Below are 15,445 nucleotides of genomic sequence, written 5' to 3' on the forward strand. Positions count from 1 at the left end.
CTTTGCTTCTCATACCTGTCAACCACACGAACTACTGCTGATATTGACTACAATTCAACCTCCAGCTAACCTTTCTCTTTGATGGTTTTGTCCTAATTTTTTCCTCATTGTGTCTAATCACTAATCCTCCTTTGCCTCATTTTGTCTAATCACTAAATCACCTTCCCAAAGCATACCAATGTATATCCTAGAATCCCTTTTTATAACCTTACTCTCTAATATCAACCATTTTATCAAATACCCCAGACCCTGTATGTTAACCAAAAGCTATCTCTCCCCAAGAGATGGCTTCTCTCTTAAAACTTTGTGTGTTGCTCTTGCGAGTAGTCTAAACTACTCTCCTACATCCTCACCACTTTCCCAACCTCTTTCAAAAGTCTTTCTTCCATTTAGACTAAGTCAATTCAGCTATACCACTCAATTGTGGTAAAGCAGACAGCACTGTGGTTGGTAGCACATTAACTCTTAAGAGATACATCCAAAGAGATGGGGCCCTGAAAGCCTTGTTACATGATTATTACAAGATAACGTTCCACTCCAGGCAAAGTTGATAGAGTATGAGTGAAGCCCTAACTCGGTCTGAATCCATAAGACTCTCTCCTGGTTATCTGGAATAGGGATTCAGAGAGAGACAGGCAGTCTCTGCATGTGGCTACAACTTTACCATTATAAATTGGGATAGTTATAATCTTAAAGGCAAATAAGGAATCACAAAGAGCCAGTCTTGAGACAGTGGAAAAAATGATGCAAATAAACATCAACATCCACTAAGATAACTTGCCCTATCAAACAATCTAGGCTTCACAGTTAAATTCATTTCCAGTAGCCTTCATTTTGGGCCAGCTTAACTTGCTCTGAGGTCATACCATCCTCATCACTAGGACTGAGTACCCACAACATACCAAAGCCAACATTTCATCCTCTAACTCTCTGCATTAGGTGGATTATTTTACTATACTCACTTTTCATTTCCACCACTGGAAATTTCTTCATTTCTCCCTTTCATAGTCCAATACTTTCCCCATACTGGCATGACCTCCTATTCTGCCTAGATTCTATGCCTGATTACTTTAATCACATGCCCATATCCTCAATGCCTCTTACCATCTTATTCTTGCACTACACTCATAACTAAATATCCCATACCAAGACCAACCTATCATTAGTCCATTAGTCTTCAACATCCACACATTTAGGCAGGTAACTTACCAAGGGGGGAGGGGAATCACAATCTTAGTTTCCTCCACGCTCAGAACAGTTCCCTTCTCTTGCTGAAGGTCTACTTCTCAACTGCTCTTGACCTCCTTTCCATTTAACCTTCTAAGGGTTTCTCTACCATTTATTCCTCAACCTTTACTTACTTCCAACTTCATTAACTCTACTAGCTCCTTATCTACAACTTTTAAATATGCTTGAGTTTACACCATACTAAAAAAATAAAAATAAAAAAATCTGACTATGTCTGCATCAAGCAATCACCCTTACTAAAAGAGTTAACAAAGAGGACTTGCTAGCAAAATTGACCCCTGGACAGCACTTACAAACCTAACTTTCAGAGTGTTCCCAGTTAACTGATAAGATAGAATGACCATGCTTAGATAACTTCTACAAACAATACAGTGTATGCTTTCCTTCTGAGATCCTGGCACTTCAATACATGCTAGGCAGGAGGCCCATACAACCAACCATCAGTAAAACCCATAGGCAGTGAATATCTAATGAGCTTGCCCGGGGAAAAACATCACATACACACTGCTGCAGAAAACTGACCCACATGAGAAGAGAGAGGATGAGAAAGCCTGCACATAGACTCTTCCAGGTTCCACTGTCTTTCTTATTCTCCAGCTAAGAAACAATATATTAAGCACATTGCCATTATAAATCTGAACTATTAGTACAACCATATAATAAGTTCCTTCAGTCTTTCCAGCAAATCTCCCCAAACTAGGGGTGATATTAAAGACTCCTAACACAATTGTGTTTTCATTTCCTCACTTTTCCATTCACCAGGCTTAAGGCACCACAGAAAATAATTCTCAAATATTTCCTATCTTCATCTTATTTTGTCCTCTCTGTAACATTTCATGTGTATGTTAACTCTATTTTTCTATTTTAGATTTCTTTGTTCTTTTGTGCTGTATCCTATAAGAATGTCTTAGATAGATGCTCCAGCTTGGTCATTTCCTCTTCAACAAATTTCATTCTGCTATTCAAGTTACTGAGTTTTTTTGTTTTTCCTACCTCCTGGGGTTTTGCCGTGGGTTTTGTGGGGGGATGTGCTGGGGTTTGAACTCAAGGGCATTCTCCTCTGAGCTGCACCGCTAACCCTTTTGTTTTTATTTTGAAACAGGGTCTCATTAAACTGCTGAGGCTGGCCTCAAATGGCCTCCTTCTGTCTCAGTCTCCGAATTACTAGGATTATAGGTGGACACCACATGCCTGGAGTGCCTGTTTTTAATTTATCATTTCCAAGATCTCTATTTGTTTCTTCTCAATAACTTACTATTATTTTATAAACTTATATCCACTCTCATTTTCTTTTTTTTTTTTTTTTTTTGCTTTTTTTTTTTTTTTGGTGGTACTGGGGTTCCTGGAAACATCTTCTACCTCTGGGCTACACTCCCAGACATATATATACATATATATATATATATATATATATATATATGTATATATATGTATATATATATATATGTGTGTGTATATATATATATATATGTATGTATGTATGTATGTATGTATGTTTTTTTTTTTTTTTTGGAAACAGGGTCTCTTAAACCAGCGCAGCTGCCTTTGAACCGGCGCGATCCTCCTGTCTCTGCCTCCCAAGCACGGAGATTACAAGCGTTCGCCACCACGCCCAGCCCCCACTCTCATTTTCTAAAGAAACGTTCTGTTTGATTTGTCCACTGAGTTTCTTTTGATCTTAACTAAAAAGAATAGGGTAGTTCTGTATGTAATATAAGAAAGATGTTCAAGTACTAAGTACTTGGAGATTGATCCAGAAACATCCCTTAATTGCAGGACTTTGAGGCCAGCAATCATCAAGAACACAAATAATAATAAATGTCAGTGAGGATGTGGGGAAATAGAAACCCTATTACACTGTTGGTGGGACTGAAAACTAGTACAGTCACTTTAGAAATCAGTGTGAAAGTTTCTCAGAAAATTGGGAATGGAACTACAAATAACCCAGTGATAGCACTCCTGGGCATCTTCCCAAAGGAAATGAAATCAGAAGATTGTAATGGTACTTGCATTAATGCTCATAGCAGCACAATTTGCAATAGTAAAAATTATGGAACCAGCCTAGATGTCCATCAACAGCCATAAAGAAGAACAAAATTAGCCAGGTGTGGTGCTGCACGCTTGTAACCCCTGAGCTTGGGAGGCGGAGACAGGAGGATGGCGCAGGTTCAAAGCCAGCCACGCAGGCTTAAGAGACCCTGTTTCCAAATAAAAAGTATAAAATAGGTCTGGGAGTGTAGCCCGGAGGTAGAAGGGCTTCCAGGAACCCCAGTACCACCAAAAAAAAAAAAAAGAACAAAATGACACCATTTCCCAAAAATGGATCAAACTCAAGAATATTGAGTACACTCGGTCCCAAAAAACAAATAGATGTATATTCTCTCTTATATGTAGAAACTGAAAAGATATTCAGAAATAAAGGCAATGTCAGATAGATAAGCAGAGACTTCAAAGGAATGATTGAGGGTGATTAGAAAAGGGGGTGACAAAGTCATAAACAATGCAATTGTAGAAATAATGCTATGAAAATATACCAAATTGCCAATTCCAATCTCTAAGACTTGCAGGGAGAAGATGGGGGGGCCCAGTGAAGAAGGCAACAAGAATAGTGTGCATGCATTTTTCTAACACTCTATACCCTAATATGATGTAAATTTACAATGCACCCAATAAAAAATAATCTTCAAAAAAAAAGAAAGACAGTGACAGCTGGATATCAAAAATATTTAGTAATTGGCAGAATGAAATAACCTTATAAACCTAACTAAAGAAGCATGCCATCATCCCAGTTTTCTAAATCTCAACAGGCTTAGAGAGGAAGGTAAAGAAAGTTTCAGTATTTTTAAACATTACCAGTTTTAAACGTTCTTTTCTCCTTTTGCCAAAGGAAGCACTTGACCCTGGTTCTGATTCTTTTCTCCCATCCTCATCCTCATCTTCATCTTCATCATCCTCAAAACACCAATCTGGCAATACAGGTGGTGGTGGTGCTTCCTCTATATCACCATAGCGTCGGAAAAGTTCCTTCAAATAGTCACCCTTATAGATTCCTGGTGGTCTGGCTTGAGCAAAAGTAGCAACTGCTGCTTCAATACTATGGAAAACAAACACCACACAGTTTCCTCACTATTCTCCATTTATGTTGTTTTATCAAATTTAATTCAAGGCACCACAAAAATAAAATAGAGGTTTATAAAATGAATAAACCGCAGTCTTCCCCAGAGGTATTCAATTATTAAGAGACAAATTCATTCTGAAACAGGCTTGGTTTTTGTGGTTTTGTTTTGTTTTTCTTTTTCCTTCTTTTTGTGGTACTGGGGATTGAACTCAGGGGCATTCTACCTCTGAGCTACATCCCCAACCCTTTCTAATTTTTGCTTTGAAACAGGGTCTCACTAGGTTGCTGAGATTATCCTCAAATCTGCAATCTTCCTGTCTCAGCCTCCCCAAGTACTGGGATTAGAGGTGTGCACCACCAGGCCCAGCTCAGAAGCAGCTTAACATAAATTATACTGATAATTCTTCAATTCTAAAAATACAGAGAAATGAGTGCGTATTAGATATCTGTGTAGAGTGAAAAAAATGTAAATAAAGCCTTGAAGGTTAAGATCTGACTCTCAGAGAAAACAGCAGCCAAGAAAATACCAATGGTAATGTGAATAAAAGTAAAAGCATGTTGTTTTTTCAAAATATTGCAATAAACCTAGGCACTAAGAATATAGGCAGAAAACGAGAGGTAAGCATAGGCCGAGTTTGGCCTAGAACAAGGCATTATTATATAGAGCATCAGAAAGTACACACAGAGCTAAAAAGTACATACAAGTGGAGAACCACTAAGGATGTGTAAAGTGGAAATGTACAAGTAGATGTGTGCTCTGGCTGAGTATATTCAGAAAAGGCCTTAACTGTATGAACAGCTTTGTAAACAATAAATAATGACCACCAATCAGCCAATGAAAAAATTCAATTTGCACTATTCCATTCTCTTCAGAATTTCAGGTAGCTAAGGTACTAATCTCTCTGGATCTAAAACATATTTCACAAATAACAAGTGTTCATTAAAGACATGCTGAGTGGTTCAAATGAAAGAACCCTATCCCAGCAATACTTCCTTCATAAACCATTATAAGCTGCTTCTAACATATAACAACTATAAAAAAGACACTATTTAAAAAGAAAAACAACAATTTTAATTTCCAAACTGAATATAAAAATAAATACTAGAAAAATATGTGTGATAATTCTGTAAAATGATAAAAAGTATGGAAATTAAATAGTTTAAAAAATGAGTAAGCACTCAACTAAAGTTAGTACAAAACAACAAGGTAGCAATATGCTAACGAGTAGTCAATATCCAAAATGAAACCCATTTCAAATTATATTAATCATGAATTTAAAAACTTGGCAACTTAAAATGCTATTAACTAAAATACCAATGAATGTTTTATCAGTTACTAAATACATCTTCTTCCATTGTAATAAGATACCTCCAATCCATCTTCTCCACCAAAAAGGCACATATGAGGAAACCAGTACGATTGAAACCATGGGTACAATGAACACCTAGAAAACAAAGCAGCTTTGGTTTAAATTTAATCAATCACTATGAGGCTACATTCACCTTTAAAACTCCAACCTGTATGTGTATACTTTAATTAAAGCTTGAAACACCTCATAATTTAATAACTTGTCAGTTTAAGTTGTTTAGAATCTTATAGCATTAGCTAAAGCTTAAATGTAATACATTAGTTTATTGGTTTAAAATTATCTCTCCTGTCTCAGTTCCAAGTATTTTAAATAAGGTGTTTTCAAACACAACTCAATAGAACACAAATACGTATAAAACACCTCTAATTCACAAACTCTGGGTAAAATTTTCCAGTCCTTTTAATCAATTGCACATATATGAAAGACAGTAACATATTTTTTAATCCAGAAACTAAAGCAGAACAAAGAAACTAATGGAAATATAATATCAGCTGGGGGTTAATACTAGTTGAATGTAATCATCCAAAGTGACTATGTTACAGAAAATAATTGACTGACAAATATATTACAGTAAAAAGAAAACTATTTTAAGTTCTCTAGAAACCAACTGACTAAATCTTCAATTAGCTTATCGTCTTTCAAAATAAATTGTGTGTGTGTTGGGGGGATTACTGGGCATTAATCACAGGGACATTTTATCTCTGATCTGTACTTCAGCGTTTGCTTGTTTGTTTGTTTGTTTGTTTGTTTGTTTTGGTGCTACAGGCTGAACCCAGGAGCATTCTACGGCCCTATCTTATTTTTTATTTTAACATGTTCTCACTAAGTTTCTGAGGGTCTCACTAAACTGCTGATGCTGGCCATGAACCTCAGATCCTCCAATATCAGCCTCCTATAGCGGCCTCCTAAGTACTGAGATTACAGGTGTGTATCACCATGCTTAGCCCTATTCTATTTTGTATTTTGAAACAAGATCTCACTAAGTTGCTGCAGGTCTCATAAATTGCTGAAGCTGGGCTTAAACCTACAATCCTCCATCAGTCTCTGAAGTACTGAGATTACACACTTGCGCCAGCATGTCTGGCTCAAAATAAACTTTTCCCTAGTACTAGGGGTTAAATCCTTTGTTATCTGGAAACACAATCTCACTAAGTTGTGGAGGGCCTAACTAAGTTGCTGAGCCTGGCCACAAACCTACAACTGTCCTATCTCAGCCTCCTAAATACTGGAACAACAAATATGCACCACCATGTCCAGCTCAAATTTTTAAGAGAAAGCTGCTGAGAAATGAAAATTCAATTTACTTAAACCTCCTTTCAGGACAGAGTCACAGTTATTTTAACTCCTTTGAAGGTAGTAATTAGCCAGGTGTGGTAGTACACACCTGTAATCCAGTACTTGGGAGTCTGGAAGGTCCAAGGACAGCCTCCGCAACTTAGCAAGTTTCAAAATAAAAATAAAATAGGGCTGAGGTGTAACTCAGAGATAAAATATCCCTGGGTTCAATTCCCAGTACAACAACAACAACAAAGTAGCAATTAACAGTTTGGTGGACATTCCTAACATGACAATACTGCTGCCAGTTTCACTGACTATCTTGCATACCTCAAAATGAAGCTTTTTCTATTAACTCTGTATGACTGAAGGATATCCTGATATTTAAGACTGTCATTCTTTTCAATGTTCATTTTTATTCTTCCCTGTATTTAATCTTAAAGTGCAATTAACATCAAATACAGAAATTAACAAAAGTTATAAAACTTCTAGTATATAGGAGAAAACCTTTGCAACTTCAGGATAGAAAAGATTTCTTTGGGTTTTTTGTTTGTTTTTGTTTTTTGTTTCATGGTACTAGGGTTGAATCCAGGAGTATTCTACATCTAGCTGCCTACCCAGCCCTAAACAGGGTCTGACTAGGTTGGTCAGAGTCTTCTACTTGCTGAGGCTGTCCTCCAACCTGTGATCCTCCTGTCTCAGCCTCCCAAGTGCTGGGATTACAAATATATGCCACCATGTCCCGATCAGAAAGATTTCCTTGATAAAACACAAACAGCAGGAATAAACAAAAGTATTCATAAATTAGATTATTTCAAAATTGTAAATGTTTAGTTTTATGAAAATAAAAACATCAGCACCTAGAGGATTTGGGTGGAGATGAAGGGAAAGAGGAGGAGAATAGAGACATATACACCAAAAAAACAAGAGTGTGGTGATGCAGGCTTATATTCCCAATATTTGGGAGGCTGAGACAGGAGGATTTCAGGTTCAAGAACAGCCTCAGCTACTTAGTGAGGCCCTTTGCACCTTAGTGAGGCTGTTTCAAAATAAAAAAAAAAAAAATTTATATCGGGCTGGGGGTGTAGCTCGAAGGTAGAACAGCCTTGGTTCAATCCCCAATATCACAAAAAAAAAAAAAAAATAGAGAAAGAAAAAAAAGAATAAAATGTGGCTGGGGTTGTAGCTCAGAGGTAGAATGCACCTGTGTTCAATCCCTAGTAACACACACACACACACACACACACACACAATATATATATATATATATATATATATATATATATATATATATATATTATAGGAGAATTCCAATCAATCTCAGTACCCTGTACAGGAATGGGTGGATGGGAAGGGAGCCAGGAAAATGCCCACCAAGTGCTGTGTGCATGTATGTCACTATCAACATGATTTACATTATGATGTAAGACTATGAAAAAAAAATTTCAAGATAAGGTATTTAACTGTTTAAAATGTCACATGATGATTAGAACTCAGTCACTACCTGGTTAGAAGTGCTGGACTTCCACACTGCAATGAAGTGATTAGGAGTAAATAGATACAAGCACAGATTCTTTCAAGAAGTCAGCTGAAGCTGGGGTGTGGCTGAGTAATAGAGCCGCACCCCTGGGGAAGAGGCAGAAATCCACTAAGAAAGGAAATGGCAAGGCAAAACAAAACGGCCTGATGTGGGCGTACCCGCATGTGTGTAGGTAGGTAGGTAAGTAGCAGGGCCTAACAAGATTAGATGTATTTACAGGCTGAGGAAAAAGAGCTAGTTAAGTCACAAAGGTTGACACAACCAAGAGAAAATATGTAAATCAAGTTTCTGAAGGGAAAAGATGCAAAATAAAGACCAGTGCAGGGCGTGGTGGTGCACGCTTGTAATCCCAACATTTGGGAGGCTGAGACCGGAGGATTGCGGTTCGCGGACAGCCTCAGCTACTTAGTGAGGCCCTCCACAACTTAGTGAGACCCTGTTTCAAAATAAAGAATAAAAAATAGGGCAGGGGGTGTAGCTCGGAAGTTGAATGCCCCTGGGTTCCATCCCCAGACCCACACACAAAAAAAAGGACCAGCTTTGAATGGAAAGATCCCTGAAGAATAAACAGCTACCTATCACCGTGAAATTCTATTAAATTCCATTATCTCTTTTGCTTTGTAAAAAAAAAATTTTTACTGCTTTCACACAAAGATGCAAACAATAAACAGATTATTTTATCTGTATCTTAACATCTTAATATCTTATCCAATATGTAAATTTATCTTATATTTCAGACCAATTTAAGAAGCAAATGTTTCAGAAGTAAATGTTTTTCACCTAAACCACTATACTACTTTTGTATCCAATTTCTACTTTAGCAAGATTAAATATTTTGAGGATAGGTAAAAATAATTAAATAACAAGTCATATGAAAGAATATGTATGCGTGCCTCTGTGTGTGTGTGTGTGTGTGTGTGTGTGTGTGCACGCGCATGTGCGTGTGTGTGTGTGTGTGTGTAATTTTTTTTTTTTTTTGCAGTACTGGGGATGGAACCCAGGGGCATTCTACCTCCAACTTACACCCCCAGCGCTATTTTTTATTCTTTATTTTGAAACAGGGTCTCACTAAATTGCAGAGGGCCTCACTAAGTAGCTGAGGCTGGCCACCAACCTGAGATCCTCCTGCCTCAGCCTCCCAAGTACTGGGATTACAAATGTGCACCATCATGCCCAACTCATGTAAGTATGTTTTTAAAGTACCATTTCTCTTAATATTTTACTATGCATATATAAAGTTTTAGTCCTAATGTTCAGTTCTACCTCAAAATGTTACTAGATGACTATATATTTAAAGATAAGGGTTACAAAATTACAAAATCTTCATCAAAACAAATCACTATAGAAACATTTAGAAATTTATATATTTATTTAAAAATGTATGTATTTAATGTCAAAAATGTCCACTAAGTATACTACAAACTTAGACAGGTTTAACAGCATTTTCCCATTTTCTTCATTTTATTTTGAGAATGGGTCCATCTAGTGGCAAATAAGCCATACTTCAGTTTACTATTAAAGATTTCAAGGAAGATAAAACAAAATGAATCTCTCTTGTTCTAAGTAATTACCACTTTGGTCAACTTGCTGAATTGTATAATTTGGCTTTACAATTATCTTTTATACTCATCAATAATGAATCCAAACCAAAAAATCTGATGAAAAAAATGAAACTTCTTATTCAAATTTGTCTTTATTTTCATAGGTAAGCTAATAATTGAAATAAATCTACATAGCACTTAAGGTCAAATTAAGTAAGGAAACTCCCCAACAAAAAGAAAAAATTATGAGGTATAGTAATACAAATATACACACTGAATATAACTTAGAGATATATCTAATAAAAGGTTGGTGGCAGTGCTGGGCGTGGTGGCGCACGCTTGTAATCCCAACATTTGGAAGGCTGAGACAGGAAGATTGTGGTTCTCGGACAGCCTCAGCTACTTTGAAACTCAGTGTAGTTAGGAGGTAGAATGCCCGAGTTCCATCCCCAGTACTACAAAAAATAAAAAGGTCGGTGGCAGTATCTTTCAATAAGGTCTAGCCTCGATGTATAGAATTTCTTTTCCATCTCACTAGCCAGATAAATATTTAGGATTCAAAAACTTGGTGGTTTTTGTAATCCCAATAATCCCAATACTTTGGAGGCTGAGACAGGAGGATGGCAGGTCCAAAGAAAGCCTCAGTAAGTAATGAGACTCTTATTATAAATCTTGTGAGACCCTGTTTCCAAATAAAAAATAAAACTGGGCTATCACTTCTTAGCCTTTGGGCTAAGATCAAGTGTAGTAAAACTGGGCTAGGGTTGTAGCTTGAAGATACAATGCCTCTGGTTCAATCCTCAGTACCACAAAAAAATAATTAAATAAAAAATAAACTTTTTTGGTTGCTCGAGTGTTACCCAAAGCAACACTAGAAATTTTTAGACAATTTGAACTGTCACAACTTATAGAGTATAGCTAGTATCTAATTAGTAAAAGCCAAAGATATTGCTAAAGATCCCAAAATGCACAGTATGGCCCCTCAAAATAAAGAATTATCCAGTTCAAACATATATAAATGTGTCACTATGACTATCACTAACATGTATAATTAAAATGTACCAACAAAAAGTTTTTAATTAAAGTACAAGAATTATCCAGTCCAGTAGTCAATAGACTACGAACAAAAGCTGAGATACCCTTGCCTAAATAAGCAACAAAAATAAGAACAAAAAAGGAAACAATTATTAATTAAGAACCTTATTATGCGGCAAATTTCTTACCAAAATGAGCATTGCTACTCATGAAAATGGATATTCGCAAATCAGACACACATGGATAACTAGAAACACACTTTTAATCTCAGTACCTGGGAGGCTGAGATAGGAGGATTTGCAGGTTCATGGCTAGCCTTGGCTTAGTGAGGCCCTGTTCATCAAATAAAGAATAAAAAATTGGGCTGAGGGTGTAGCTCGAAGATAAAATGCCCCTGGGTTCAATCCCCAGTATAGCAAAAAAAAAAAAAAAAAAATAGAAACCAATATAGCAAGGACAGCTTTCAAAATAAATGTGAATTTAAATTTTGCCACATTACACATGTTTATTGTCACAAATAGGCTTCCATAAAAATTTGTGCAAGGCTGATGAAAATTCCTTCCTTGAAACTAAAAACAATCAAATCATTGTAAAAGCAGTTCATTACTTTCAGATCCTAAGAGTCCTTAAGCCTGACTCTTTAGTGCCTCTTGTTTATCTATTTATTTTTGTCATACTAGAGATGGAACTCAGGTATGGTCTACCACTGAGCTGTACTTCTCCAGGCTTTTTTTATTTTGAGACAGGGTCTAAGTTACCAGACTGGCCTCAAACTTTCGATCCTCCTGCCTCAGTCTCCCAAATTGCTGGGATTAGACATGACATGCCACACTCAGCTTTGTGCCTTTTGTTTAATAATGTTAACAACCAGCTCTAAGATCAGGTTCTATTATTATCTTCAGACTATTACTACAATTAAAAAAAAAAAATGCCAGTATACCCTGTGCCTCAAAACTCAAAAGGTCCAAGGCAAATCAATGTCAGTCCACATCAACAGAATCACTGCAAGTAATATAGAATAAATAACATAATAACATATATTATAGTAGGTTCTGTAACTTTTATAACCTGTAAAACATTCAATTGAAATGCACAGTTTATAACAAGGGTAGAGTTATTCCTTTAAACCAAGAAAGTGAATCATTCTGAAATCATGACATCTGATTCCAAATGTTAAGACTTTTTGACTGCAGCCAGGCGTGGTGGTGCACACTTGTAATCCCAGCGCTTGGAAGGCTGAGACAGGAGGATCACACAGGTTCAAAGCCACCCTCAGCTACTTAGTGAGGCTCTCAGCAACTTAGTGAGACCCTGTTTCCAAATAAAGTATAAAATAAGTCTAGAAGTATAGGCCAGAAGTAGAAAAGCCTGTGGGTTCTACCCACAGCACCACAAAAAAAAAAAAAAAAAAAAAACTGAGTAAACAAATCTGTACACAAAAAACTTAAATGCCTCAAAATATAAGAATCTAGACTTCCGGTAAGATGGCGACCGAGGAAAGCGGCACTTACAAGTCCCGCTAACAATCGAACTCTATTACCACAAAACCAGCGCCTTTTAGAGCCAGAAAACACCACCAGCAAAGAAATAAAAACGGTAAATACAAGGGACAGAGAAAAAGGGCTGGAAAAACAAGACACCAGAAAAAAACCAGCCCGAAGGGCCGCGCCCGCCGCGGCCGAGGAGCCGGAGTGGCCAGAGCCACAGCGCAGAGAAGTCAGAGCCGCGGTGCGAAGCGGGGCGGCCGGAGGGGCCAGACCAGCCAGAGAGGAGCGGCCAGAGCAGCCGGAGAGGAGCAGCCAGAACAGCCGGAGCAGCCAGAGCCGCTTCGCGGAACCGCCAGAGCGGCCGGAGTGGCCAGACCCGTGGTGCGGAGCAGCCGGATCCGCGGTGCAGAGCAGCCAGAGAGGCCAGAGCGGCCAGACCCATGGTGCGGAGCAGCCTGAGCCACAGCGCAGAGCGGCCGGAGCGGCACGGCTTATATCTCCCCTAGCAGCACCAGGCTCCAGCGAGGAGGGAGACTCAAAACAGAGCTCAAATCCAGAGAGGAGGTACTCTGGCCTCGCGGCCTAGGATGCAGAAGCAGCGTCTTACTGCTGGCGGCAGTGGCGAATTCACCAGACGGCCCTAGACCAATCCACACAACCAGCCACCAGACGCCTGAGAGGAGGGGTGGACAGTGAGCCAAGGTAAGCCGCTGCTGAACAGCCGGGCTGCAGTCAGAAGTTTCTCCGGTGCAAGGAGCGTCTAAAGCTCCCAAGGGCCGGGCACAGCACACCTGGCAGGGACTCAGCGGAGCTCAAAACCAGAGAAGAAATAGGCCACATCACGGCCAAGGGCGTGGCAGTGGTGCCATATTGCCAGTGGCGGCAGCAGCAAATCCACCGAGTTCACTACAGCTCCATCAGCACACTCAACAAACGTGAGTCAAATTGCGGCCCCAAGGGGAGAAATCCCAGTACTGCACTCCCAGGGACTTGCGCAGATAGTCTCCCTGGGTCGGAGATTTTAGCAGTGCAGCCCAGTGGGGGAGTGGCAGTGGCAGAGATATCATACCATAGTCACAACTCCCCACTAGAGAACACCCAACTTGGCACCCCCCACGGTCTAAGCAGCCTCAATTGACTCCCTGGGTCTGAGACTTTGTGATACAACTCAGTAAAGTAGTAGTGGTGACTGAGATACCACAGACTCAAGATCCGGAACATCTTAAGTGAACTCGTAGTGACTCAGGGAAGAACCCAGAGAAGGCACAAACTTCCAAAATCATGGGAAAGAGAAATAATAATGGAGCAGTGAATGCCCACAACTCCACAACATCAGAATCTGATAACACAGTAATCCAAAGATCTCTAGAAGATCAAATTAGGAAAATAACTCTAGAAATAATAGAGGACTTTCGAAAAGAATTTAGAGAGAGTCAAAAAGAGATAAAGGATGCAATTAATGAAGTGAAGGCTTCAATTCAAAGTATAAACAACAGATTAGACCACATGGAGAATAGAATCTCGCTTCTTGAAGATGACCATTCCAAAAATGAACGCATAGTTTCTAATTTAGAAAAAAAAAACCCGACAGCAGGAATCTGACATTGAAGAAATATGGGCCCATTTCAAGAGAGCTAACCTAAGAATAATTGAAATAGAGGAGGGAAAAGAAGGTGAAACCAAAGGGATCAACAATCTCTTCAAGGAAGTAATAGCAGAAAATTTCCCAAACATAGAGCAAGAGGTTGATACACAGGTCCAGGAAACTTATAGAACTCCCTTTAGACAGGATCAAAGAAGAGGATCCCCACGCCACATAATTGTCAAAATGACTAATGTGGAAGCCAAGGAGAGAATCTTAAAGGCAACAAAAACAAAAGGCCACGTGACATACAGAGGCAAACCAATTAGAATCACTCCAGACTTCCCAAACCAAGTCATGAAAGCCAGAAGGGCATGGAGTAACATATTCCAAACTCTGAAAGAAAACAACTTCCAGCCAAAAATTTCCTACCCAGCAAAACTATCCATCAAATTAGATGGGGAAATAAGAAGCTTCCATGACAAACAGCAACTGAAGGAATTTATGTCTTCAAAACCAGCGCTAGAGAAAGTACTCAAGGAGATTAACTGCAAAGAGGAAATGGGTAATACACGCCAGAACCAAAGAAACAAGAATTCCCATCCAGCAGACAACTAAGCAAAGAAGAATAAACAGTATCTCAAACAGAAATAAGATCTTAACATGTTGGGAATTAAAAATTATCTCTCTATAATCACACTGAATGTAAACGGCCTCAACTCCCCAATAAAAAGACATAAAGTGGCAAAATGGATTAAAAGCCAGAATCCATCCATCTGCTGCTTACAAAAAACACACCTTACAAGTAAAGATAGGAACAAACTCAAGGTAAAGGGCTGGAGCAAGGTTATCCATGCTAATGGTACTCGAAGACAAGCAGGAGTAGCAACTATGATATCAGACAAGTTAGACTTCAAACCCAAACTTATTAGAAGAGACAAAGAAGGTCACATTTTACTGGTAAAAGGAATAGTCCAGCAAGAGGAAATAACAATAATCAACATCTATGCCCCAAACATAGGGGCAGCTACTTTCATAAATCAAACTCTTTGTGACATAAAGTCACACATAAATCCCAACACAATAATACTGGGAGACTTCAACACACCTCTCACAATACTAGACCGATCTTCCAGACAAAGGGTCAGTAAAGATGTCTCAGAACTAAAGAACACCATTAACCAAATGGACCTGTTGGACACATATAGAATATTTCACCCAACTACAGCAGAGTTCACATTTTTCTCAG

The 15,445-nt window shown here is 38.6% G+C and overlaps 1 protein-coding gene across 3 annotated transcripts in view; it reads right to left on the minus strand.

Moving 5' to 3' along the window:
• Positions 1 to 15,445, minus strand: part of RNGTT (RNA guanylyltransferase and 5'-phosphatase) — a gene marked incomplete at both ends in the record, with an annotated part of 279,010 nt that overhangs the window by 236,104 nt on the left and 27,461 nt on the right. For 2 of the 3 annotated variants that reach the window (XM_080700451.1, XM_080700450.1), the window contains 2 exons: positions 4,102 to 4,342; positions 5,736 to 5,811. In XM_080700451.1, the coding sequence (XP_080556577.1) occupies positions 4,102 to 4,342; positions 5,736 to 5,811 (317 nt within the window). The remainder of the gene's footprint in view (positions 1 to 4,101; positions 4,343 to 5,735; positions 5,812 to 15,445) is intronic. The other variant, XM_080700452.1, reaches the window with a different exon arrangement.

Source organism: Muscardinus avellanarius (genome assembly GCF_963383645.1).
Source record: "Muscardinus avellanarius genome assembly, chromosome: 8".
Lineage (NCBI taxonomy): Eukaryota > Metazoa > Chordata > Mammalia > Rodentia > Gliridae > Muscardinus > Muscardinus avellanarius.